At 56.7% G+C, this 22,855-nt stretch overlaps 10 protein-coding genes across 10 annotated transcripts; 2 read left to right on the forward strand and 8 right to left on the reverse strand.

The window, feature by feature from the left end:
- Positions 1-1,268, reverse strand: L226DRAFT_240900 (vesicle-associated membrane protein). The gene is made up of 5 exons (XM_067673168.1): positions 1,199-1,268; positions 1,076-1,148; positions 829-961; positions 381-768; positions 1-321 (listed from the first exon to the last, which is right to left on the reverse strand). The coding sequence occupies exons 1-5, from the start codon at positions 1,205-1,207 to the stop codon at positions 259-261; spliced, it is 666 nt and encodes a 221-aa protein (XP_067539688.1). The 5' UTR covers positions 1,208-1,268; the 3' UTR covers positions 1-258.
- A 139-nt stretch (positions 1,269-1,407) lies between these two features.
- Positions 1,408-2,321, forward strand: L226DRAFT_530944 (Pre protein translocase Sec Sec61-beta subunit). The gene is made up of 4 exons (XM_067679973.1): positions 1,408-1,442; positions 1,508-1,575; positions 1,646-1,762; positions 1,854-2,321. The coding sequence occupies exons 1-4, from the start codon at positions 1,440-1,442 to the stop codon at positions 1,948-1,950; spliced, it is 285 nt and encodes a 94-aa protein (XP_067539689.1). The 5' UTR covers positions 1,408-1,439; the 3' UTR covers positions 1,951-2,321.
- A 914-nt stretch (positions 2,322-3,235) lies between these two features.
- Positions 3,236-3,919, reverse strand: L226DRAFT_530945 (uncharacterized protein). The gene is made up of 3 exons (XM_067679974.1): positions 3,666-3,919; positions 3,371-3,561; positions 3,236-3,314 (listed from the first exon to the last, which is right to left on the reverse strand). The coding sequence occupies exons 1-2, from the start codon at positions 3,718-3,720 to the stop codon at positions 3,458-3,460; spliced, it is 159 nt and encodes a 52-aa protein (XP_067539690.1). The 5' UTR covers positions 3,721-3,919; the 3' UTR covers positions 3,236-3,314; positions 3,371-3,457.
- Positions 3,920-5,626: 1,707 nt separating this feature from the next.
- Positions 5,627-6,409, forward strand: L226DRAFT_241029 (uncharacterized protein). Its single transcript, XM_067673170.1, has one exon. It carries the CDS (start codon positions 5,777-5,779, stop codon positions 6,359-6,361), a length of 585 nt encoding a protein of 194 aa, XP_067539691.1. The 5' UTR covers positions 5,627-5,776; the 3' UTR covers positions 6,362-6,409.
- Positions 6,410-7,194: 785 nt separating this feature from the next.
- On the reverse strand, positions 7,195-8,483 carry L226DRAFT_567304 (uncharacterized protein; the record flags this gene model as incomplete). The annotated part of the gene is made up of 2 exons (XM_067684010.1): positions 7,195-8,409; positions 8,469-8,483. The coding sequence occupies 2 exons, from the start codon at positions 8,481-8,483 to the stop codon at positions 7,195-7,197; spliced, it is 1,230 nt and encodes a 409-aa protein (XP_067539692.1).
- Positions 8,484-8,523: 40 nt separating this feature from the next.
- On the reverse strand, positions 8,524-9,396 carry L226DRAFT_567305 (uncharacterized protein; the record flags this gene model as incomplete). Its single annotated transcript, XM_067684011.1, has 3 exons — positions 8,524-8,895; positions 8,968-9,223; positions 9,293-9,396. 3 exons carry the CDS (start codon positions 9,394-9,396, stop codon positions 8,524-8,526), a joined length of 732 nt encoding a protein of 243 aa, XP_067539693.1.
- Positions 9,397-9,538: 142 nt separating this feature from the next.
- L226DRAFT_241128 (uncharacterized protein) lies at positions 9,539-10,389 on the reverse strand. The gene has a single exon (XM_067673171.1). It carries the CDS (start codon positions 10,146-10,148, stop codon positions 9,681-9,683), a length of 468 nt encoding a protein of 155 aa, XP_067539694.1. The 5' UTR covers positions 10,149-10,389; the 3' UTR covers positions 9,539-9,680.
- A 4,315-nt stretch (positions 10,390-14,704) lies between these two features.
- Positions 14,705-16,254, reverse strand: L226DRAFT_455349 (Mo25-like protein; the record flags this gene model as incomplete). The annotated part of the gene is made up of 8 exons (XM_067675230.1): positions 14,705-14,746; positions 14,815-14,828; positions 14,896-15,001; positions 15,057-15,266; positions 15,328-15,460; positions 15,626-15,938; positions 16,015-16,075; positions 16,144-16,254. 8 exons carry the CDS (start codon positions 16,252-16,254, stop codon positions 14,705-14,707), a joined length of 990 nt encoding a protein of 329 aa, XP_067539695.1.
- Positions 16,255-17,438: 1,184 nt separating this feature from the next.
- L226DRAFT_422923 (uncharacterized protein) lies at positions 17,439-17,848 on the reverse strand (the record flags this gene model as incomplete). Its single annotated transcript, XM_067674595.1, has 2 exons — positions 17,439-17,494; positions 17,668-17,848. Coding segments are annotated over 2 exons (237 nt in total), but the record flags the coding sequence as incomplete, so codon positions are not given.
- Positions 17,849-18,404: 556 nt separating this feature from the next.
- L226DRAFT_530954 (Pkinase-domain-containing protein) lies at positions 18,405-22,755 on the reverse strand. Its single transcript, XM_067679975.1, has 4 exons — positions 22,501-22,755; positions 21,960-22,448; positions 21,766-21,903; positions 18,405-21,712 (listed from the first exon to the last, which is right to left on the reverse strand). Exons 1-4 carry the CDS (start codon positions 22,661-22,663, stop codon positions 18,705-18,707), a joined length of 3,798 nt encoding a protein of 1,265 aa, XP_067539697.1. The 5' UTR covers positions 22,664-22,755; the 3' UTR covers positions 18,405-18,704.
- Positions 22,756-22,855: the final 100 nt, after the last annotated feature.

Genomic DNA, 22,855 nt, shown 5'->3' on the forward strand with positions numbered 1-22,855 from the left:
GTCTGCGCTCAGGAAACAACGTACGATCGTGTTGCGGACTTAGGAGGGCGTTATGACGCGCGCACCTACCGCATAATCGTATAGTGACAGAAACGATCGACCGGGAGATCGATAGTAGAATACACGTGGGGTAACGGCAAGTATAGGGAAGGACAGCTAGCATACAGCTGGTAGAAAGTAATCCAAAGGGGAGGGGCATAGAGTAGAGCTGGGAATGGGGAACGGGACGTAGAGTAGAAGAGATCGTTGTATATATGCTTATGCCCCGCAGTGGTTCAGCCCCGCTCCGCAGAATTGAGCGGCAATGACCCATAGAAGCACCTGGTGTCCACGGGAAGCCTGATAAGCTGGGAAGCAATCCAAACCTTGAGCAGACTCACCAGAGCCACGACGATGCTCAGCGCCAGGATCCGCGTGTTCTTCCACCACATGCTGCGGCGCACGGTCCTAGCGCCTCTCCTGAACGCTGTTGCTTGGCTTGCCATGGTGTCCGTCTTATCGACCAAGAGCTCAATCCGCTCGCCCCTTGAGAGGATTTGCTCGACGTTCTGAACCATGATGTCCTTCACCTGCGCAAGTTCCGTCTGGGCCCGAGTGAGCTCATCGGTAGGTGGGCTGGTGTTGTATTGTGTCACGAGTTGGGCAATGACAGGTCCGAAGGAACCTTGCAAGGAATACGCAGGAGGATCGGAGAGAGATGACGAGGAAGCGAAGGATTGCGAAGTGAACTTTTGCTGCAGCTCGGCGAGGAACGTGAAGGGCATTCGTCTGGATCACAGTTCCAGCCATTGAGTGAAGTTCTTGGTCTGCTGAGAAGACACCACTCACCTTCCTGCAGCATCATCAGCCATCACCAGATATGTGAACCCGCCTTCCGAGATGTAGTGGAACAGATACTGCTCCCAGACATAGGTGAGCTTGCTGTTGTTAGGTGGGATCTTGGATAGTATAGTCTGTGTAGCTGCATCAAATGCATCCGTTAGCACGTGGCGTCCGAATGGCATTAAGCTGAGTAGAACACCCTTCCAACGGCGTGGTATGATGATGATACTAAACCCCGAGAAGTATTGCTCACCTTGGGAAAAGTCCCGCGAACCAGCCTGGTGCTCGGCCAAGATTGTGGATCCCCTGGCGACAAGCGCATGTATCTGTGATAGCGATATGTAAACAGGCATAGATTTGTACGAAATGAACTCACTAGAGACATAGCAAATGGGAAGACGGTGGTGAGGAAGATGAGGATGGTGGTGAACAGGAAAGACTTGTCAAAGCCGCGGCTGAGCCTGGCTGAGCGCGCCCGTTACCAAGTACGTCACCATCACGAGACAGCTAGCGCCGTAAGTCACGCACAAAGTTCCACGTGGACACTGCCAACAGAGTTGCTAGAGTCGCAGGCTAGGGCTTGCCAGCACACGTCCACTTCCGCACTTACCTCCACCATGGTATGTCGTCCTTAAACATAACGCATCTCGATCTTTTTACTGATCGGCATGTCTCGTGCACGCAGTCTGACTCCGATTCATCCCGCCCCAAGACCCCTAGCGGTGTTGCGAAGCCACCTGGTGCCCAGATTCGGTGCGAACCCCGTTCGTGACATACCAGTTCGAATATTGAACGCAGCTCTTTGTGGTCTCTTCCCTTGCAGGCGGAGAGCGGCTGGCTCGCAGGTTTCGAAGCCCAACTCCACACGCGCTGCGGGTGCAGGCGGTTCCTCCAACACCATGCTGAAGTTGTACACAGACGACTCACCAGGACTGCGCGTGTACGTGTCTCCTTCTCTTTTCCACACCCCTTCGAATCCCCCCGCTCGGTCATCTGTCTTGTGGAGACATGCTCAATGCAACCCATTCTAGTGACCCTTTCATCGTCCTCGTCCTCTCCCTCTCCTTCATTGCGTCCATCTTCTTCCTCCACATCTCCGCCAAGATCATCCGTGCATTCACGAAATGAAGTCTGTTTGCACGGCTTCCATGTGTTGGCATACTTCGGGTTGGGTGTAGAGTTGGTTTCATTGAGTGCTACTCACGGACAGGAGGGACCGCCTTGCCCCGCGTGTCAATATTTTCTCCCTTCCCATACCCGGCTGGGGGACATCCGGTACTACACGTCCGTTGTATCAAAACCGCTCGCAGGAGCATCGCATACTATCTATCTTATTCACGCGTTGTTCTCGAGCCCCTACTTACCCCACTCCTAAAGCTGCCCCTTGAACCGAGTGCATATGTGAGTTCACTAGTTAGGGTCGCCTATTGCTGAGAGCAGAGACCGCGATTGCGCCGCAAGGTCCCAATCCTATACGTGTAGCTTGTGTGCAGAAAAGAACTCGACTCGGGTAATTCTAATGCTACAAAGGGTCGCGGATTGAGCTATGTAGCAGCGGACGTGGGTGGGGATTTGGGAAAGAGGCCGGTCCGGTCAGGTCCGGTCGACACTCTGCAAACGGGACTGTTTTCAGTACCTCGCTGTGTCCTCGCTATCCCCTTTTGATATGAGCAGTCGTCTCGCTCGCAAGAAGATGCATGAAGAATCAATTCGACACTGGAATCACATAGTTGTGATGTTGCACCTCGTCTATGACTGGTGCTTCATCAGCAAACCGGGGGTCCTCTATGTAGACGTATATAGAGTAATATATTTGCCATATTTACCTGCAAGATTATTTTCGTAGGGTGTTACTATATAGCAGACCAACGGGGTATTGCAGGGAGCCAAATTATGTTATATGGGGCCGTATTTCACTGTATGATACCGTCCAAGAAGGACGTGAATCTGTATGAAGCCGCGGGAGAAGGATAGACTAATGAATGCATTCAAACGAATCGGACGGTTGCATATAGCGTGCGGCAAGGCCGATATGGTGGTGCATGGAGGGTAGCACATGTCAATACGATCCGGGTGCAATCTCACTTCGGAATTCATACTTCGAGCCCAGGCTAGAGGCGAGAAAATATGACAATGTATTCAAGTGCAAAGAAAGTAATGTAGCTATCGGAGCGAGCACCGCAGAAGAGTCGGAGAGAGCGCAGAGTCACGTCAGCAAGCCAAGCCAGTAAGTCGACGAGAGAGTCGAAATCCAAAGACGTCGATGAGCAAGCAGCCTGTGTGGGGAACGAACAAGGGACAGCGAGAGATGGATAGAAGACGATGAGGCTGTGAATGCGAAGGTCAGTTCGTACGAATGGTACATGCAAGACGACAGATGGACACACCACTAGCGAAGAAGCACATGGCTGGTAATTGATCGACGTGCATAGAGGATACTCGAGACGTCGAGGGAACAGTTGAACGTCGTCCAGCTCAGAGTAGAGCTCCGGCTAGTGGAGACAATAGTTGAATACATGCGTGAGCGGGAAGAACAGCCTTCACTCACCGGAGAGGTGGCTGCCGGCAGTACATATGGAGTCCCCGTTGAAAACGTCGCACTGTCAGGCGAGTAAATGCTGTTGAATATGGGAACTTACCTGCTTCGGTGTCCTCCTCTTGCCGGTGACTTGTTGCGCATGGGGAAGCGACCAAAGGAGCGGGAGATCATGGACTCACCAGGTTGGTACTTCTCAAGGCCTGGACAAGCGCATATAGTCAGACAAGCGGATAGTCAAGACGTGGTGGAGGGGGAATGGCGCATATATGCATGTAAAGATGCGGCTCAGAAGCAAAGAACACACCTTTGACGAGACCAGCCTCAAGATATGGGGGCCATACAGCCTCACCCTTGCCCATGAAGGTGACGATGGTTCGTTGATGCCGGAGGAGGGGTCGACAGAGTAAGAGAGAATGTCGGCGGAGGAAATGTGTACTGGGCGAGGTTGTCGCAGTTCGGATTGGGAGGCATGTCAAAGTTGTTGCCGATGACGGGGACTGAAAGGGAGCGGAGGGCGGGGAAAGAAGAAGACACAACACATGAGCACGATGGTGGTGGTTGGGGAGGAAGGAACGTTGGGGCAACTGCTGACGGCTCTGCGAGGAAAAGGCAGAGCTGTCAAAGGCACGCGTGGTAAATTGATGCCATTTCCTAATAGGTGTAGGCGCCCGCCTGAACGCGCGGGCATGGTGCTACATTTGTCTCCAGCCTGGCCATGGGGTATTGGCAGATATATAGATATATACATATGCAACGCCTCGTCCCAGTGGAATGAGCTCATACAACTGCATACAGAGCACCGGACTAGCAGACGGAAGTATATAGATGTCCTTCTGTCCGACGAATTCATATATGGCAGTACAGACGCCCGTCGGTCATACGGGGGTCTGCATGTTCATGCCGGCTTTCGTCTCACCTTCATGCTCGTATATTAAAACTCCCCGTTTGCCGATGTTCGGCCTCGCAATCTGGAGGTCGGAGGCTTCTTCACTTAGCAGTTCGGCGATGAACTCGTGCAGTCCCAGGTAACCCGGTTGGATGAGAGGCGAGAAGTGTATGATCGTAGAGGAAGTTTGTCACGGTTCTGAATGATTTCAAGGTGTGTGCCCGAGTCGCGTCTATGGTGCATACGCCCCTTCAGAACTTGCACTACTCTCGACATTTTCCTCCTAATCCCTCTTTGTGAGGAGTTCTCCGTCGCGTCATCGCCCAAGCTCGTTTGTCACATACTGACCCAGTGCCACGTGAATTACAGGATTACGGCTGCGCACGCGCTATGAAAGACCTTGCACGTACTCCTCTTGTGGAGGAGAGAGATGCGTAGTATTTACGAGGGGTTCAATCGAAGAATCGAAGCTTCAGGTACGTCACCGGTTCTCTACTCGCCGCAACTCTTTTGACGTTGCACCCCTAGCTATCCTACGTCAAGCACTATCATGTTGATGATCACGATTCAACTGAGGGCAACCGTTACTTTAGGTTCGTACTATTCACCTTGATGGCATCCTCTCGCTTCCTCACCCTGCTTCTCTTTAAAATGCGTTACTCGTCGTTGATTCGTTACAAGCTGCTCCCATAGGCTTCACGTTACAACCTGCGCCGACACGCTGACTGCCTCCGCTTACGTCGCCTGACGGACGTCGCTCCTCCAGGACTGTGTCTTCGCCTCTAGAGACCCGGCGTGTCTGACTTGACATGTATAGGTGTGTTTGGCAGAGGACCGCGGAATTACGTCAGGTTAGACTTGCGGACTTGGTTTCGATAGTCACACCCGTGAACATGTATGTATTCAACAACTGTACTGACTATGCGCATCTCTTATTGAATCCTCATCTGGGTAGCCTCTGGGTAGCTCGAAAAGTCCACTGGATCAAATTTTGTGTACTAATTTCATCTAGCAACCCCTCACCTTTAATCCGCATGGTCCTTCAAGGTCGAGTCCGCAGTACCCGTGACCCCCTCGCAGACTCTGCCACACGCAACCAACTTGCTACGTTCAGTACGTGCAGGTCTGCGGTAACACCCCCCCCCCCTCCCCCGTGGGGGGGTTGCATGTGCGTCGCCGCTGATATTTCGGGAAGCCCACGCGGGCCAAACATACCTCAGCTGTACTAGTAGGCTTCTGCGGCCAGGACATATGTACTTCCGCACATCTTTTCCGTCACATTCTCGCCTCACAGTCCCGACTCGCCGTTCTATGCAGCATGCCTGGCCTCTTTCTCTGCAACAGTCTGCGACCGGGACATCGACGACAGGAAGCGCCACCCGGTACTCGACACACCCCAATTCCGCGCTTCCCATACGCATCCTCACAAATGAAGTCCACATGCCCGTCTAGAATACTTCCTCTGCCACGCTGTCGAAATTCTCAACGCCGTCCGTCTCGCCTACCTCACGCTCGGCCCAAGGACCTGGATGCCCGGTGCGAAGGCTGATAGGGATAACGGGAGCGTACCACAACCAGATGCGCATCCGCGGGTAGACGGCGGAAGCGCAGGACTGCACGCGCGTGGACTGCTCGAATGCTGGAAAATGCGGTCTCCGCTGCTAGACGTTTCATTTACGCGTCTGTTTTGGCAGTGGCGCATCCACTCTCAGCGGGATTACCACCATCCGGGTGGACTGAAGTGTGGTCGCGGGTCCACACCCCCATGCTTCCAAGGTACTGTGCTGCTCTTTCCCCCCGGCATCGCCCACTTGAATTCAAAAGTAAAGGCCGGGTACACGCAGGCTCTCGTCCAAGCTCAAGAGTCTCGCGACTCGCGGTGTCCTCGAGGCTGCAAGATGCGCGGGGGAAGGCGAAATAGCCTCGTGTTCCTTAATACACCGTCTTCGCTCCGTCCAATCAACGGAGCTCTGCGTGTGCGTAGACCCAAGCTGGTCGCTTGCAGAAGAAGGTTTCAAGCTTCCGAGATGCTCGCCCCCATTCATCGGGCACTTCACCTGCGCTCGCTAGGCGTGTACGGTGCCGGGTCCGTGGCGAGAGCGCGGATCGCGTGATGCTCGCAGCGGAGGTGGATGGATGTGGATATCGATAGGGTGCCATTATAGACATACTCGTCGAAACGAGCAGTGCGATACAAGTACAAGCGCAGTCAAGCTCTGGACGCGGGATAGGATGCGAAGAGTGGCCATACAATAGTGTACATTGTCCGGAACAAATGCAGGGGTGGGACGTACAATGTGCAGATATGGGAAGCGTGGGGTAGATGGGGGGGGGGGGTTAGTTGGGGCCGAAATGTGCGAACAAGGATGCGTCGGCGGGGAAGGGGGAGGGTGGAAAGAGCGGTCGGCGAAGAGGGCGACTTCGGAGGAGGAAGTATGAGTGGAGAGTGCATATGCGTCGTATAGATAGTATACGTTAACACCGCGGATATCCGTCAAGGGCTGCCGCGGATCGTGAGTGCGAGGCGTCTCCGCACCTCGGCAATATCGAGATCATCGTGAAGCTGTATGGGAGAGGTTGTCGTGTCGAACAGTGTATGCTGTGTGGGTTGCGTTGTATGTAGCAACACAAGTGATGTAGAGAAGAGCGAACAGAACAGAGAGCAGGAACACCGTGCCGAAGCCGACGACGCCGTCTGATTTCGTTTTCCGCAGATCCTCACCTTCTTCACCGCAGTATAAGGGAGTGACAGACAGAACGACAGGGATGAACGGGACCGAAAACCAGGAGGCGTGGAAGGAAGCAGAGTCGGAATAAGTTAACGAACACGAGCAGGTCCAAGTCCGCCGTGTTCGCCTAGCAGACGCTAGAAAACTTTGAGTACCGAGACACATGCGTCGCAGGCGAGGGGGCACGGCGCAACTCTGGATGTGTGACCGGAATGTAGTTATGAAGGGATTCCCTGCATCGCGCGGGTAAGGTTCGAAGGGTAGCGCGGAGGGGGTACAACTCCGAGAGCGGCGATCCTGCCCTTGGAGAGACTGCTAGAGAGCGCGTAGTTATCGCTCGACTGCCTACGCGGCTGTGCGGGACGCGGGGCTGATTGCGGTTGCGTCTGCGGATAAAGTGCGTGTAAAGGTTGGTCACGCATTGCGGTGATATGGGATAGCGAAGTCGTAGAAGCAACCGATGCAGTAGGTGTCACAGAAGATGGTGGGGGTGGCGCTGAGGGTGCGTTCTGCGAGTTCACCGAGGACGCGCGTGCACGCTCGCGTGCCGCAGCCGCATGACTGGCGCACGAAATGGCCGTCGGGTTCGACTTGTAAGGTGCAGAGTTGTGCTCCTTTTCCATATGCGAGGAGGAGTAAGAGTGCGAGGCGCTAGAGACCGGCGAAGGCGTGCGCGTGGAAGACATGGCGCTGGGGACAGCCGCACGAGCTCGATCGCGCTCGCGCTCAGACCCGTCCGAGACCGAGGGCTTGCGAGGCGAAGTTGTCGGCGCTGGATCTCTGAGAACCTCGTGAAGCTGCGCCAACTGCCGGACCCTAAGCTCTGGATCCACGTCAGTGAGAGGTGGCCGCGCAATGTCCGCGCGAAGTCCAAGAGCGTTCTCGGGGAGACGTTCAAGGGAACTTGGAACGAAATCCTTCGGGCGGGAGCCGTACTGGAACGCTGGCCCGTTAGGCGACACCGAAGAACCGGACATGTGAACGTCGAGATTGCTCTTGGGCACCGATATGGACATCGCGTCAGGATCTGGACGAGACAGCAGCGATGCGTTGCTCCGTGCACGGTCGCGATACGAGTCTGATCGATGCATGATGGGGATCGCGCGGGAGGCAGATGATATCGCGTGGGGCTTGATCTTCTCGAATGCTTCATCGGAGGACTCGTCATCGTCAGCGAGGGGGTTGAAGTGGGACATATTGGAAGGTAGGTCGGGGACGGGCTGGGAATGCGGCACCGGCGATAAGAGGAAGAAGTTAACCTTGTCCTTGACGGTCTCTCTGTCTGCGGCGTAGTCTCTGGGGGTGGTGATGGGCTCGGCCTTTCTATCGTAAGGATAGGAGTACCCAGACTCATCAGCTCGAGGAGAACTATGACGCTTAACCTTGGACAGTTCGTCGGCAAGACGGCGGGACTCTATCGACACCTGGTTGCACTGTGGAAAAAGGTAGATCAGGATAACTGGTCAGAAAAAGTAGAAGTATGCTCGCGTACTTTGCTGTAAAGCATTCATCGTCAGTGATTGCACGTCGGAGAGAGTAAAAACTGCTTACGTTCTCCACTCGTCGCACTCCCTTGCTATCCGTTCCTTCTCCTGCTCAAGCTCTCTCTCCGTAGCCAGCAGAAGCTCACGCTCCTCAAAGCTCTTCTGCTCGAGTTCGTCATACTTCGCGGCGGCGAGCTCGCGTTCTTCTGCCAGTTGTGCGTTCAGCTTCTCTCGTTCTTCTTCGATCTGCCTCTGTAGGTCGGAGCATGTTTGCTCTACGGCCGCAATGCGGTCGGAGCAGGTCTGCTCTACGACAGCGATCTTGTCGGAGCACGCCTTCTCGCCCTCAGCGACACGTCGTTTCTGCTGCTCCAACTTCTTCTGAATCTCGCCGTACTTCCACAAGAGAACATATGTTGCGCGCAGGTCGCCGTGCTATGAAGCCAGATTAATACTGAATGCTACACAGGAGGACCGGACGGTAGAAGAAGGACTGACGTAACGTACCTCTTGGGCATATTGGGTCTCCAGCCAGTTACCGAGCTCGCCTATGAGTTCACGATACTCGTCAGTGGACCCTCCATGTAGGACAAGACGCGTCGACTGTGTTTGCAGCCTCCGGGCGGCGTCAATGTCGGCAAAAGAGAGCGAAGGGGTTGATGGAGGGAGTTGAGTCTTGTCGACGTGGACCCGTCGCACGTCGTCATGGTCAAATCTGCTCCGGCAGAGGGGACAAGCGGCTTTAGGCAATGATAGCAAGCACCTAAGGGGGAGAGCGACAGAAAGAGATGCTATCAGCGGCGGAGGCGACATGTCAACAAAGAACACAGACCTGTTGCAGAACGTGTGTCCACAAGGGATAAGGACGGGCTCCTTGGACGCGTAGTAGCCCTCGAGACAGACATCGCACTGGGAGGAGGGATGGAGTACGAGCATGATCAGCGGTGGACGAGACCAGCGCGGGCGCGGGGGGCGAGGGATAGGACAAACGGGGACGGGGATAATAAGGTGGCAGAACCCCGTCGCCTAACGCGCATCGCGTGCCGCGGCTAGCCCATGTACAAGGCGGACGGAAAGGACATGTTCGACGTCTTGGGCACGAGGCGCTCGGATCGGCCTTGCATCTCTGGAGCCGCTCAAACGGGCGGTTTCCTATCGAAGTCGATGTGATGAGCAGTGATGGGCCATGCCTGGGATAGTGTTACCGGAGCAGTGGCACGCTATCGGGACGGTGGCAGCCGGGAATATCGTCTGCGGGGATGTCGCCGGTTGCCTATTCGATAAGACGGAACTTGAAGGTGGGCGACTTCCCAGACGCATAGGGAACCTCCGAATGTCCAGCAAGACGCTGCTGGTTCCACGGGCCAAGAAGGCTTGCTCAACACCGAGCCAGGGAGCAGATGATCGGATGCCGGATCGGGGTCCCTGGGCCTTGAGAGCCTCGTGTCGGGCGCGCCTAGCAGAGTGAAGTGTGTGACAGTCAGCACAGATGACGGAAACTTGCCTACCAATTTACGCCATGTCTCGCACAGCGTCCTCAATGAAGGGGGCTGCCACCCGCCAATACGCGTTAAGCTCGTCGTTGTACGTACCTTTCCTGGACCGCGCCACATCCATGCCCGCCGGTTATACGCAGCATCACGGTCCTGTTGACATTCAATAATCACAGGAGCAGGCAGCCCCAACATGGCGCAGTGAGCGAATACTAAACTTACCGGAGCTACTTGAACTCCACAAAGAGGTCTTTGGGGAAGTCGGAAACGCTTTGCGAGGCGATCCGAGCGAGGGAACGCCCGCGGCAGTAGGGTTCACACTGCGGTGGTCAGAGTTGTAGCATGGGTTCCGGAACGCAGGAATCGTCCTGTCGGCTGTCATTAACGACGGCAGCAGAGATTGCAGCCTGTGCGATGACGAGGCGAACCAGGTGTTCAGCGCAATGGGGCAAGAGCGCCTGGGAGGGAGGTCCCGTGAATAGCATCATGCAGGGGTTGGAAGCTGGAGGCCATGTTTATGCCACACATGTTCACATTCACCCGCGCAGTCGTCGAGGCAGTCGCGGCGTTGGATGTTCCGCGGAAACACCAGACCGTAGACAGATGCAGCGCACCGAGGACGAATGCATTCGCTCACGGATACGTATGACGCAGCCTGAGAGAGCATACAGCTGCTCGTCAGATCCAGGCGCGTCGCCTTGGTCTTCGGCCGACTTTCATATGCATGGAAGCAGAATCCCGGGTGTGATGATGCTTTATGTTCATGATCAATCAACCGAATGAATGGATCAATTACGGCGCACATACCTCTTCGAAGGCGCGAAGTACTAGTTGAGAATTCACGCAGGCTCTTCCGGAATCATCGACGATTCGCCGGGTTCGACGGCTGTCCGGCCACAATGAAGACAGTTCAAGTATGGCTGAGCTACCAGCTGTATCTCATCCACTCTGCGAGGTCAGAATACAGGGGCAAGTTATTCAACGCCGCCACAATTCCTCCTGCAAAATTTCCAAGGACGTGACGTGACTGGGCCACGTGCTCCGTGACCTTGTGGCTACCTGACTCGACGGTGACCGCCTCTGCCGTGTTCAAGCCTGTTCTCCCTATCGTTCATCCGCTGGTAACCCATCTCAACATGGTACCAACTCTGTGTTTCTGCCTTGTCATCAGATGGGCCAACATGTTTGGCGACAACGACGTGGGATATCGTGGAGGCCCGTCAATATCGCCTAACCCGAGGATGGAAAGATAACCCGGCCTCCGCCGGACGAGCATATAACCTGGACCGCACCTGAAATCCACCCCTTGTGTATATGAGACCGATCGCTATAGGTCCTCAGCGAAGAAATGCTCAAGCTCGGACGTGAGTACTATTTCACGTAGCCGGTCAGGGAGTCCAGCTAAAGACATATGATAGTGGAGGAGCACTATTGAACCACGAATACGTCGACTGTATTCCTTTTCAGCAGCTTCTCTGGCTGAAAAGTCGGTTCTCTAAGCTCGTTACACATCGCGCTAGACGTTTAATCAGGGCAGTATGTATCCGCTGGCACATGCTCATAGTTAATAGACAGCCCCGAATCAGGACGGGATTAGTATTCGTTAGCAGCTCCGATTGTTTCCGCTGTCCAAGGGGAGATGCTCACGATACCTCGCACCTAGATCTGATAAGACACGTTGCAGTTAATTCGTCTGTGAAATCCATCGATGAATCTGAAGTGGCCTATGCCCGAGGAAAATGAAAACGTTGCGGTACTGCGGCCCGAGCCTCGAACGCGCGAATGGGTCGACCCTGTCAATGTACCGGCAGTCAAAGCTCCCGACACTGCCGCGAACACCTTTGAGACGATAACGCGCAGTGCGCAACTCGCTGCGCCATAGGTGGAGGCTAATTCGCCCGGCGCGAGCTTTCAACGCGACCTCTGCATGGCTTTTAGGTCAGGTTCGCCTCCTCGATCGCAAGCTGCAAGCTGCTACCTCCTCCTAGGGGCCACTCTTTCCTTCTATTGGACCCTGCATCTCCACGAACGCCTCAAAACCCCCCGATCGAGTACGGCGGCACGGTTCACCGCGGGTCACAGGAGGAGTCTGGCCCGCCCTCCGGGCTCGCTGAGTTCATGAATGCGATGATGACGCCTTCGGCGGCCTGGCTCATGCATTCTAGCATGCCTGAAGTGCGTTCGGTGGTGGCACACGAGGATATGGTATGCTCTGTGGCCCGTAGCCCTGCATTCTGACGGACTGCAGCTGTCTCGCAATCTCTACCCGACGTCGACAGGGAGCTTCGCAGTTCCCTTCCTCGGGTTGACCACTTACGTCGAGCTACTACCTCGGGGCGGCGTCAGCAGCAGTCGAGACTGTGACCACTTTGCCCCTCGGCGTCCATCTACACTCGCTCCGTGATCATCGCCCATAGCGTCAATGTCAAACAAAAGCTCTCCCGGAAGGCGGTGTGAAGATGCGTCTGGCGGGCACCCGTTCGAAGAGAAGCGTTTTCTGAGGCCGTGACCTGACACGTCGGGCCGTCCATGCCAGTGCTCGGGGATACCAGCAAGCATCCTATCCGTACCATCCGGACCCTTGATTCTGCCCCTCTCCACGCCTCGGGCACCATTTCCCATCTCCATGGCTCAAACACCTCTCTCGCGGAGCAGAAAGGCACAAGAAGAAGCATACATGCAAGAAGTCGTCACGCTAGAAGAGCACATTGTGCCACTCGCGAACCCGTGAACGTTCGTAGTCCTGCCAAGGTCGCCGGTGCCCCCGTTCCCAGGCAAGAACCATCGTTTGCAGGCGCATGAGAACGCAACCGTCCTCTTATGAACGCGGATCGACAGCCTAGCGATCAGCCGTCCTTTCGGAATTAGGCAGGAGCACTGGCTAGCACTGGTGCGCCCCTTCATATGCGGGCCTTCCGCGAACGAAGGACGACCGCAGAAGCACCTCCCCGCCCGACTCCGCCTGCCGCAAATCGAGCATCGCACGCCACACATCGGACATCGATGGGCACTAGACAGAGCGTGCCGTCGAGGCTCTTTGTGCCACTGGATAACGCGGGATCCAGGGTGCTCGATTCCCATGTGCGCCGCACGCGAAACATACGGCGTTCGGGCCTTGTCTCCACGCGTGACGCGACGAATACTTCGAAGGTCCGTAGCGCAGCAGCGTTCCGAAGGGCGCGAACAGCTCCCGACGCTGGATGTGGGCCTTACGAGATGGGAACATGTACTGCTAGTCGATGACGCACGTGAATGGCCTTGATGTTCTCTGTTGCGAACGCCAGTGAATGGCCCGGATGGATCTATCAGCGTTCCCTCCTCCCGCTCCCCGATAAGTCGCAACCTCTCCCAAGTCCACTGCCGAGTGCGACAGTTTCTGGCACACACGACTGAACTGTGACACAGATAGACCTCAAGGGGGAAACCGAGACAACTCCCGAAGTCGATGTTGTATGTAACTCCAAGCTTGAGCCTGAGTTGCGAAGATTGGATGGCGCAACCTATTGCATCATGCATACAGTGTCTCCCTCGTCTCGGCCACAGCCAGTAGCAGCTCATCCCAAGCTAGAACTGCACTATTGAACGTCCGGTCCCGGACCCCGCGTGCACAGCTCTAGTGTGAGATCGCAGCTGATCCACTTGGGAGCCCGGGGACGAGAACCTCGACTGTGCGCACCAAACGCAGAGCGCTCTGATGTCCACCTGACCTCCGCTTTCAAGGGCCGCCCTTCGTCTCCGGTGGTTACACTGTTACAAATTGAGCTCGCCAGTGTGATCAGGGCCATCGGAAGCGCAGAAGCCGAGCTCAACTCGAGAGATCCGGAACCGTCTCCACCTCCTCGAGACAGCTACCATCCGAGAAGAAGTACTAGTACATAGCTCGGGACTCGGACGACGGAACGATGGAGCCAAAGAGGCCCAGGGACTCGTCATGCCGAGCCGTACTTATGGACGGTGCAGGAACAGAACACCGGCTTGCTGAAATGACCAGACGACCGTGTCATGATCAGGCGGGAACTAAGAGGGGGTTCGATGCGGGGTAGATTCAAGATCGAGAGCGCAAGCCTGAGCCCCGGCCTCCATCCTGGGAGGCCTGAGGCCTGAAACCGTGCTAGCGACATACATAGGTACACACTGCTAAGTATAACGTGCACCGTGTGCGATGTCTGTAACTGGAACCGGAACCAAGGCTGACTTCTTCGCGTCCATACTGTATGGATAGAGAGTTCAGTGTCCTGCCCTGTGAAGGAGAGGGAGCAGATGCGATCGAGAGTCGAGACGATGCGAGGCCAAGAGAAGAAGCAAGAACGAGAGAACGAGAACGATGGGAGGCGCGGGTAATGACGATAAGTACGGGCGACGCGGTGCGAACACACAACAGCTGACAACGATGGGGCTGCGGACGACGAACAACGAGAGTAGTGGGAGTGAGAGAACTGCAATCTGAGATGAGACCGATGGTATTACTGATACATGGGGAAGGGGGATGGTACACCGACGGAGACGGAACGGAATGGAGGAAAGATAGGTAGGCCGGAGCGGATGAGGGTATGTGCAAGACGCAGCTAGGGCGGGGACTGTAGCACGAGTGGCCAGGTGGCCAGGCGATGAAGGGCTAGAGCAATGATAAAGCCGACACAAGAGACCAGCGTGCTCTGGAGAATGCCAAACTAACCGGATGAGGGAGGTGCAGCATCGGAGGACGTCTGCACGGAGTGGCTGAAACGCCAGCAGGCGAATGTGTCGCTCGATCAGAGACTCTCTATCTGCACTATCAAGAACTGCTTCTCGTCCTGCAAGAGCGGGATTGGTCAGTCCGTGTCATCTGGGTGGTGGTGGCAAGCGCCTTGCACAGACTCACCATAAATTGCTCGTCTAGCGCAGAAGTTGATTGCGTCAGTGTCCGAAGTCGGTGGCTGAGAGTATGACGACATCTACTCACCTTCCTTGTCGTTGTGGAAATCCTTCAGGAACTTGAGCAACTTGTCCTTGTTGCGCCGCAAGATGCTCTCTATTTGTGGTGGTTTCTTGGGGTTGGCGACGAACACCTACAGCGCACACTCAGTCACGGCTCCGTGTCAACTTTCAAGCGAAGAGGAGCACCTTGAACACGTGGAACGCCTCGAACTGAATGTTCTTGCTCTTGTCACGCAACATGTTCATCATCATCTTCAGATTCGTCTCGCTTGCGATGTACCGCGTCATCACGTTGAAGTTCGCGCGATCTAGCAGGATCTCTCCAAGCAGTTTCAGAGACTGTCGCTTGGTGACGTAATTATTCGAGAGGATCAACGTCGTGAAGGACGAGAAGAACTGCGGTTGAGGTGATGGAGCTATCAGTGAAATGAACATGGGCGACAACTCTAAAGCTTACTCTGTCATAGTTCTTGTCGAGGTATTCCGCGACCATCGCCTTGTGTCTTGTCAACGTCTCCTTCAGGTTGGTGTATGCATCGCATGAGATACCAAACGTCGTAGTCTCGATGTAGTGGGGGAACCGATAGAACCTGAATGAAAGGAGCACCATGATCAGAATGTACTGACACCGCTTCGTACCCCTCCCTCTATTCAACCATAAAGAGGCGAGGGCTGCAACCATTCCAGCACGGGATCCCAGGACAGAAATCCTAGGACACCTCCACAACCAGATAAACAGAAAACCAGCCACTCACTGTTCCGAGTACAGCAATATCTTCGCCAAGGGCTCATGCCGCAGCATCTCCCTGAGGATCATCCCCGTATTCAGCGCGATCTCCTCGTTTGCATATCCGTCGAACGCCGCGAAGAGCACCTCCGGCTTGGAGCACAAGTACTCGACCGTCGGGAACCGCGCGCCGATCTGTCGCCGGAGCAGGTTGTTGAAGATCTGCACGACGTCCTTCCGGCTCTCGAACTCGAGCTTGTGGATGTTCTGCAGCAAGTGGTACAGCAGATCGGTGCTGTACGTCTCCTGCGCGAGCTGTGCCACCAGCTCCGGCAGGGGTTCTACACACAACGCCATACAAAACACGAACCACGAACGGTCAACGATGCACGTCGGGCGCGAGGACAAAGCACGCACCTCCATCGCCATACAAGATCGACTTGATCTGCTGCAGGTTCTTCGCAACTTCCTCGTTCGCCTGCAACAACACCGTCTCGTTCGATACCATCCTCGAAAGGCCTATTGCCTCGCGGTGGGACCACTCACCTTCCGCCTGACTTCTCCGCCCGGAGGCCCCGCCTCTAGTCTCGGCAGCGCATCCCTCAACCCTCTCACCAGATCCGGCGGCGTGCGGGGCTTCGTCTTAAAGAAATTCATCCTCTCTCAGTGTTCGTGTTCGCCGCGAGTGTGTGGGGCAGGCAGACAAAGGTGGGAGAAGGTGCGGCAGGAAGAAGCGGGGGGCGGGTATCTGTACGTCACGGCAGAACTCGCAGAAGGTTGAAATAGGAATAATGGCCGGCGTGAATCTCTCGTCAGCAAGAACAGACTGGGCGGTGCGCGTCGCAGATCACAGCCTAAGGGCCTGGAGAGACCTAGTCTAGAGAGCAGAGGTGAGGTGGTTGTGGTTGGAACCACTCTCGTTGTCGTCGATCGCTGAACCAGGTTCAAGCCGAGCGCGAGTCGCGACAAGCCGCCACCGACCGCGCACGTGACTCGTACACCGCGTAAAGCCGTCTCCCACCAGGTTGGCCTCATCCTCCCCAGTCTTGACCTGGTAGTTCTCGTTCAGCCCGCTCTCAGAGCCTTGGCCTCCGATACACTCTTCCAAGCTATGAAAGCACTAGTACGCGCATAAAGGTAGCAGAAATGAAATGACGTATGTTCGTTCAGCTGCCAGGTACACCGCGCAGATAAGCGCTTCTCGCACAATCCAGCACCCTTCAAGGTGCTCAGTCATGGTGCAGCGAGAGAGAAACAAAGAAATCGTGCATATCATCAGAGAACTCCATGAATATACAGTGCAATCCCCCACCGGCCGTACGCGTATATGCACGAAAGGAACAGCAGCTACGATAAGTCCGGCGAATTACCTACGAAGACATGCACATGGGAAATCCGCACCGAGAGAAGAGCGATTAGGACTGCAGGTCTGCGCGCATAGATATAACACAACAACGGCCCCGCTAAGCCGACGGAAGACGCGGGCGCAGACGCACGGAACGGGGGAGAGCGGAGGTAGAAGAGGCGACGAGGGTGAGGACGAACGGCGGAAAGGGAGGGTCCGCTCATTTCTGTGTTGCCTTCACTACGGAGACGACGATGATGACAATGATGATGGCGATGGCAATGCCGATGATGATCCTCATCTGGGGTAACATGTCAGTCGATGCGACAACGGAAGGGTGCTCCACACGGCGTACCTTCATGTCCTTCCACCTAGCGTTCAATGTACGTCAGTAACCTATCTCGACAATATGTAGTCGTTATATGGACATACCACATGTTCTGCATAGCGAAGTTTGATTAGCCAATGCACAACACAGTACAACTGGACTGCATACCTTGCGGACGCGGTTCGCCCCGCGACGGAAGCCTTGTGCTGAGACAGCGAGGTTGTCTGCACATTACGGGAGGTGCGCATCAGTGCCTGTCACCACGCATGACGGAAGCTGCAGCGGAAGCAAAAGCAGACGGGGGAAGCACTGACTGCTGCATGCGCAGCACCAGCACTAACGCCCCACTGCCCGCCCCGCGCATAATCCGCAGAGGAGGGAGAACGAGGGTACGCACCTGTCTTGTCCTGGAGCTGGTCGAGTCGCTCTCCTCGCTCGGCGACTTTTGTGATGTTCTCCCTCATGATGCCGACGGTGTCATCAATCTGCTGCTGGATGGCCGCCGTCTTCGAGTTTCCCGCGCCAGCCGGGTTCGAGGAGGAGCCGCCACGGGGCAAGTACGGGTCGTATGGTTCAGACCTGCAAGGAGCGCATGCACAGACACGACAGCAGGCGTCAGGGAGGCACACCGCGGGGAGTTAGGAGGATAGAAGCGGGTTCAGAGGGCGGAACAACAAGCAAGAGAGGAGAATGCGACTGACATGGCTGTTGTGACCGGGATTCGAGGCAAGCGGGCACTGCGATTGAGTACAGCGAGGGGGGGGCAGAGAGAGCGCAGAGACTGACCGAATTACGGGAGGGAGTATAGGAAGGAAGCGTCGGTGGTCGTGAAGGTGGTGGTGGTCGTGAGTAGCTCGGCTGGCGTCACGAAGGCGCGGAGCTGCTCAGCCAAACACGCGCAAGCACCGCCCGCTGCGGCCATCGAGTCCAGCCTGTGCCTCTCCCCCGTCGGCGCCGATGCGAAACGATGCTCACTCATCCGCCCTGTCCCACAACGAGCTCGCGCAAAACAGCAGCGAGCGATGCACCGCGCGCCGACAAACGCGAGCGACACAAGCACGAGGCGATGATGGCCAAGGAGCGCGCAAGCCTCATGTATCTGCCATCTTCAACTTGCAAGGTTAAGTAACAGACCACAGGCCGCGTGTTTACGCATACGCCCGAGATGCCATGCGACATTCGCCGCGGTAGTATCGAAAACGCTAGATATACCCAACGAGCATGTACCGAACGCTAAAACATACAAGGGTATCAAGTTAGCAGACAGAATCGCAAACTGCACACTGTTACCAAGGACCAGAAAAGACACGTAGCCATAGCGAGCGAGCAGACTAAGAACGTAAGGATAACGATAGAGAATCACAGAAGAAATCCGTCTACGTACACCAATTGTCCGATATATCCCATCCGAGCGCGATGTTCAAACACTGTGACTTACTCCTCCTCGCCCTCGTCCTCCTCCTGGATCCCGCGGAAGGCCGGCCCCGCCCGACCAGTAGGCAGCTGCCGCCGCGCGCCTCGCGTCTCGGACGCGTCGAACACCGACTCGCTCGGGAGCGGCGAGCTGCGCCCCGCAGGAGAGCGGTTCGCCTTCCCGCGTCCAGCTCGTGGACCATGGGTCCCTATAGAGAGGCTCGCCATCCCCGGCACGCTGCGCTTGCCCGTTGCCGTGCCTCCAGTGCGGGCAGGAGCGCTGCGTGGAGGCGGCGTGAGCAAAGGAGTTTCGGCCTGCGCGAATGTTGTGATCGTGCTGCTCGCCGACGAGGGCATCTGTCCAAGCCCGCCGACATACGCCGGGCTCTCGTCCTCCTCGTCCACCCAGTCGGACTCGTCACCCATGCTGAGCGATTGCCTCCCAGAGAACACGTCGCGGATCCCGGGAACCTCTGGGGCAGGGTAGACAGCAAGCACTTCCACCGCGGGGTGCGCCGTGCGCGTCTGCCACCCGGGGGGCTCGAGGCCCCACGACTTCTTCCAGCTCGACCGGCCGAGCGAGTTGAGGTATCCGTTCCCGCCCCCGTTCGAAAATGGCGTCTGCCGTTTGTGCGCGACAAACGTCGCGGGGCTGTACGCCCGACGCGGCGTCTCGTCGAGCGACCGGCGCATGGCGGCTTTGTTCGGCGAGCTGTTCCGCCTGCTGTCGGTCTCCGAGAGGTCATAGAGCGACCCTGGCCGAGACGAGTGCAACGACTGCGCAGACGACGCTGAGTTCGAGCGCAGATGCGACGCCGATGCCGACGCCTTGCCGCCGGTCGGGGTCATCTGAATTTGTCGCACGACACGAGTCGACGATCCCGAGCCCGCGCGGCGATGGTTCTTGGGTAGCGGCGAGGCCGTGCGTCCGACATAGAACGAACCTGCGGAGCTGGCTGATGGCGATTTGCGATGGCGTGGGTGGTTGATGAAACTGTGTATAGAACTTGGGCGGGACATGAACTCCTCCAGCTCTGAGTTCGGGGTATGGCTTCCGAACGAAGCCCGCCGACTGGGGTCACTCCGTTGGCGCGACACCGACGCCGAGTATGGTGGGGATTCGAGCACAGCATATTGCATCGACGCAGAAGAGCGGCGCGAGTTGACGCTACTTGACCGGCGAGAGGATACGGACGCGCGTTTGGCACGCGACGTCTTGTTGCGCCCGCCCACAGCCTTGCCACGACCAGCAGGACGACCTTTGAAGGTGCCCCGGTGTCTCAGAGATACAGGACTCGACCCGGTGCTGTTGAGCGAGCTTGTCTGCGCCAGCGCGTGCGCAGCAGGATCTTCTTTCCGCTTGCCCTTCGGGTCCTCCCTGAACCATCGCTGGAAAGTCGACAACAGGCTTGCGCGGTTGCGATGCCCAGAGCCGACCTTGCTCCCCCGCGTCGGTATATGCGGCAGCGAAGTGAGGGTATCCGCCGGGGAGCCGGTATCTGGCGGCGGGGACTGCTTGCCCGCCAGCACCCACGGAGAGCCAACCTGGCCCTGAGATGCGTTCAGTTCAGTAGGCGGTGGAGTGGACGACAGCGCGGCATCCTTCACAGCACGCATCGGCGGCGTCTTGATGAGCTTCCCAGAGCCGCTCCCGTGCGAGGTCCGTGACTCTTCGCTGCTTGCATTCTTCTGCGCCTGCTTCTCCTTCTCCTCCCTCTCGCGCCGCTCCTTCTCCTCCCGCACGGCCTCGGCGGACTTTTTGCGCACAAGCCCAGCAGCCTCGAGGGCAGTCGTCGCTCGCTGCATGATGCTGACACTTCCAGCGCGGTTCTTGCGACCCTTCGAACCCTGGTTCGAACTGCTCGGGGTGGTCGGCGTGGACTTCGCAAGAGACTCTGAAGTAGAAGGTGTCGGGGAGAGTAGAGGGTTGGTAGGCGACGGCGCACGGGGCGGAGTGGCAGCTCTCTTGGTACTAACAGTAGGGGTCGCGGGGATCAACTGGAGCTCTGGAGCCGAATGTGTCGGCATCAAGGCTGGAGGTATAGGTGCACGCGACGGGGTCTCCTTGGACCGGCCAATGGAGGTGGGCTGGCCCTCATCCGTATGTGTACGGCGCTGGGAAGACCGTCCATGAGACTTGTCGCGTCGGGGCTCAGGAGGCAATGGCTTCTCCTCCACGGGAGCTTCAGTGGAAGCGGGACGTTCCTCCGGGGTCTGTGCAGCTTGCTCCGCAGGTGGGTTCTTGGCCTCCTCCAACGCCTTCCGCTCTGTCTTGCGCTTGAGCATCCACCAGAGAGCGCCTGTCGCGTCACATGCATCGGTGAGAACTGAATGCACAATCTGGCCAGTGTCAAGTCCAAGCGCGCTCATAGAGTTCAGCAAATCCCGCTCAAGAGGGGTAGAGAAGATCAGGGGTGCAGGGGTATGAAGCAAGGAAGAGAAGTCCTGAGGGGGCTGAGGGACATTCGACTTCTCGAACGAGTTCGGATCCCGTTCGGAGAGCGTCGAGGAGACAGAGCGGCGCTTCGTCCGGGCGGGGGTTCGCGTCGGGTACGCTGGGGGTACCTTAGAATTGCTATCCGTGCGAGCGATGGAGGGCCGTGAGGGTGTGGAGTCGTTAGCCGGGCTCTCACTCTCCTCTGGTATTTGGTCGGGATGAGACTTGTTGCCATTGGCATATATCGAATTCGCAGTCAGCTTCTTGAGAGTGCTCTGCGAGTCGGAGGTGAGATCATTAGATGGCTTGTCATCAGGGGTCGTGGGCGTAGAAGATGCAAACTCCGAGGAAGCGGAATGGAATGTCGCATCGGAAGCAGTGGAAGCAGAAGGGGGTTGCGGGTACATGGCGGTCGAAGTCTGCAGCTGAGAAGGGGAGCATGGCCGGGAAGGATTAGGAACTGTGCTCTGCATGGAGGCCCGATTTGCATGCTTGCTGCCGGATGTGAACCAGGCATGCGTCAGGATTTGGGCAATAGTAAGTCGTTTTGTGGGGTCCACTTCAAGGATGTTGGCCATCAGATCTCTCGCCTCTGTGAGAAACGTGAGCTCTTGATGCCTCGAATACTCAACACTCTGGACGCACCATCTGAGAGCCATTCTGGATCCTCATAAACGCCTTTGATGACCTTCTCCTTCATGACGCTCTCATCGTCGTCATCAAAGGGAAGCGTACCGGTCAGGAGAGTGTATAGTATCACCCCAAGGGACCAGACATCCACCTCTACAGCGGAATGAGACGCTCTGTCCGACAATCGCGTGCACAACATCGCGACGCACCTGGACCAAGATACTTCTTGGCCATCAGCATCTCCGGCGCTGCGTAGCCTGTCGTCCCACAGAATGTCTCCAGCAAGGAACCCTTTTCGAACTCGCGCGTGAAACCAAAGTCACCGAGCTTTACCCTACACCGCTCGTCCAGCAGCACGTTCTCCAGCTTGAGGTCACGATGGACGATCCCCTTCTCGTGCACATACGCCACAGCGAGACAGAGCTGCCCGAACAGAATGCGCGTCTCCTCCTCGCTTAGCCGGCCCTTCTCTGCAAGGTAGTCAAAGAGTTCCCCGCCAGAGCACAGCTCCGTGACGAGCCAGATGCTAGACTCGGTGGCGATGACTTCATAGAGTTGGGTAACATGAGGATGGTGCAGCTGGCGGTGGTGATGGATCTCCCTGGTGAGCGCGGCGGACATGGCCTTCGGAATCTGCTTGATAGCGACACGGGTGCCGGTGAGACGGTGGGTACCCAAGCGCACCTTCCCGTACGTCCCTGCCCAGCGAGTGAGACGAACAGAAGGCAAGTAGTGGAGCCCCCTGCGCACCTTCTCCTATGACCTTCCCAAGAGTATAATTTCCTACGACTCTGATCTTCTGCGAGGAGAGCTCCTTGCCCAACTCGTTGTACGCGCTCGCGAGCTGGGCCTTGTGGTTCTGCGCCTGCGAGACGGAGCCGGAGGGTCTGTGGCCGTTGCTACCGGCGGCCATGGTGACATATACAGCAAACGAGTGACAGTGGTAAGCGTTGGTGATAGTTTACAGGGTAAGGTGGGTGTCCGAGCAAGGAAGGTAATCGAGAGGGGAGAAAGACAAGCGCGACCAGATCCCGCAACGCGCAGAATGCACTCCAATCACGTGATGCACCCACCATGCCGCATTGCCCCGCAGTCTTCCCAATGA

The sequence above is a fragment of the Lentinus tigrinus genome (genome assembly GCF_003813185.1).
Source record: "Lentinus tigrinus ALCF2SS1-7 unplaced genomic scaffold L226scaffold_4, whole genome shotgun sequence".
NCBI classification, from domain to species: domain Eukaryota; kingdom Fungi; phylum Basidiomycota; class Agaricomycetes; order Polyporales; family Polyporaceae; genus Lentinus; species Lentinus tigrinus.

Bases quoted from the DNA above. Each gene is read 5' to 3' on its own strand.
- L226DRAFT_240900 (XM_067673168.1), bottom strand. The intron at 962-1,075 runs GTGAGCAATACT...CATTTGATGCAG, and splicing joins TTCGCGGGACTTTTCCCAAG to CTACACAGACTATACTATCC. The intron at 769-828 runs GTGAGTGGTGTC...ACTGTGATCCAG, and splicing joins GCTGATGATGCTGCAGGAAG to ACGAATGCCCTTCACGTTCC.
- L226DRAFT_530944 (XM_067679973.1), top strand. The intron at 1,576-1,645 runs GTGCGAACCCCG...CTTCCCTTGCAG, and splicing joins CCACCTGGTGCCCAGATTCG to GCGGAGAGCGGCTGGCTCGC. The intron at 1,763-1,853 runs GTACGTGTCTCC...AACCCATTCTAG, and splicing joins GACTCACCAGGACTGCGCGT to TGACCCTTTCATCGTCCTCG.
- L226DRAFT_530945 (XM_067679974.1), bottom strand. From the start codon at position 3,720: ATGGGCAAGGGTGAGGCTGTATGGCCCCCATATCTTGAGGCTGGTCTC. The intron at 3,562-3,665 runs GTGTGTTCTTTG...GCGCTTGTCCAG, and splicing joins TGAGGCTGGTCTCGTCAAAG to GCCTTGAGAAGTACCAACCT.
- L226DRAFT_241029 (XM_067673170.1), top strand. From the start codon at position 5,777: ATGCCCGGTGCGAAGGCTGATAGGGATAACGGGAGCGTACCACAACCA.
- L226DRAFT_241128 (XM_067673171.1), bottom strand. From the start codon at position 10,148: ATGTTGGGGCTGCCTGCTCCTGTGATTATTGAATGTCAACAGGACCGT.
- L226DRAFT_530954 (XM_067679975.1), bottom strand. From the start codon at position 22,663: ATGGCCGCCGGTAGCAACGGCCACAGACCCTCCGGCTCCGTCTCGCAG. The intron at 21,904-21,959 runs GTGCGTCGCGAT...ATTCCGCTGTAG, and splicing joins CAAGAAGTATCTTGGTCCAG to AGGTGGATGTCTGGTCCCTT. The intron at 21,713-21,765 runs GTGCGTCCAGAG...CGTTTCTCACAG, and splicing joins TCCAGAATGGCTCTCAGATG to AGGCGAGAGATCTGATGGCC.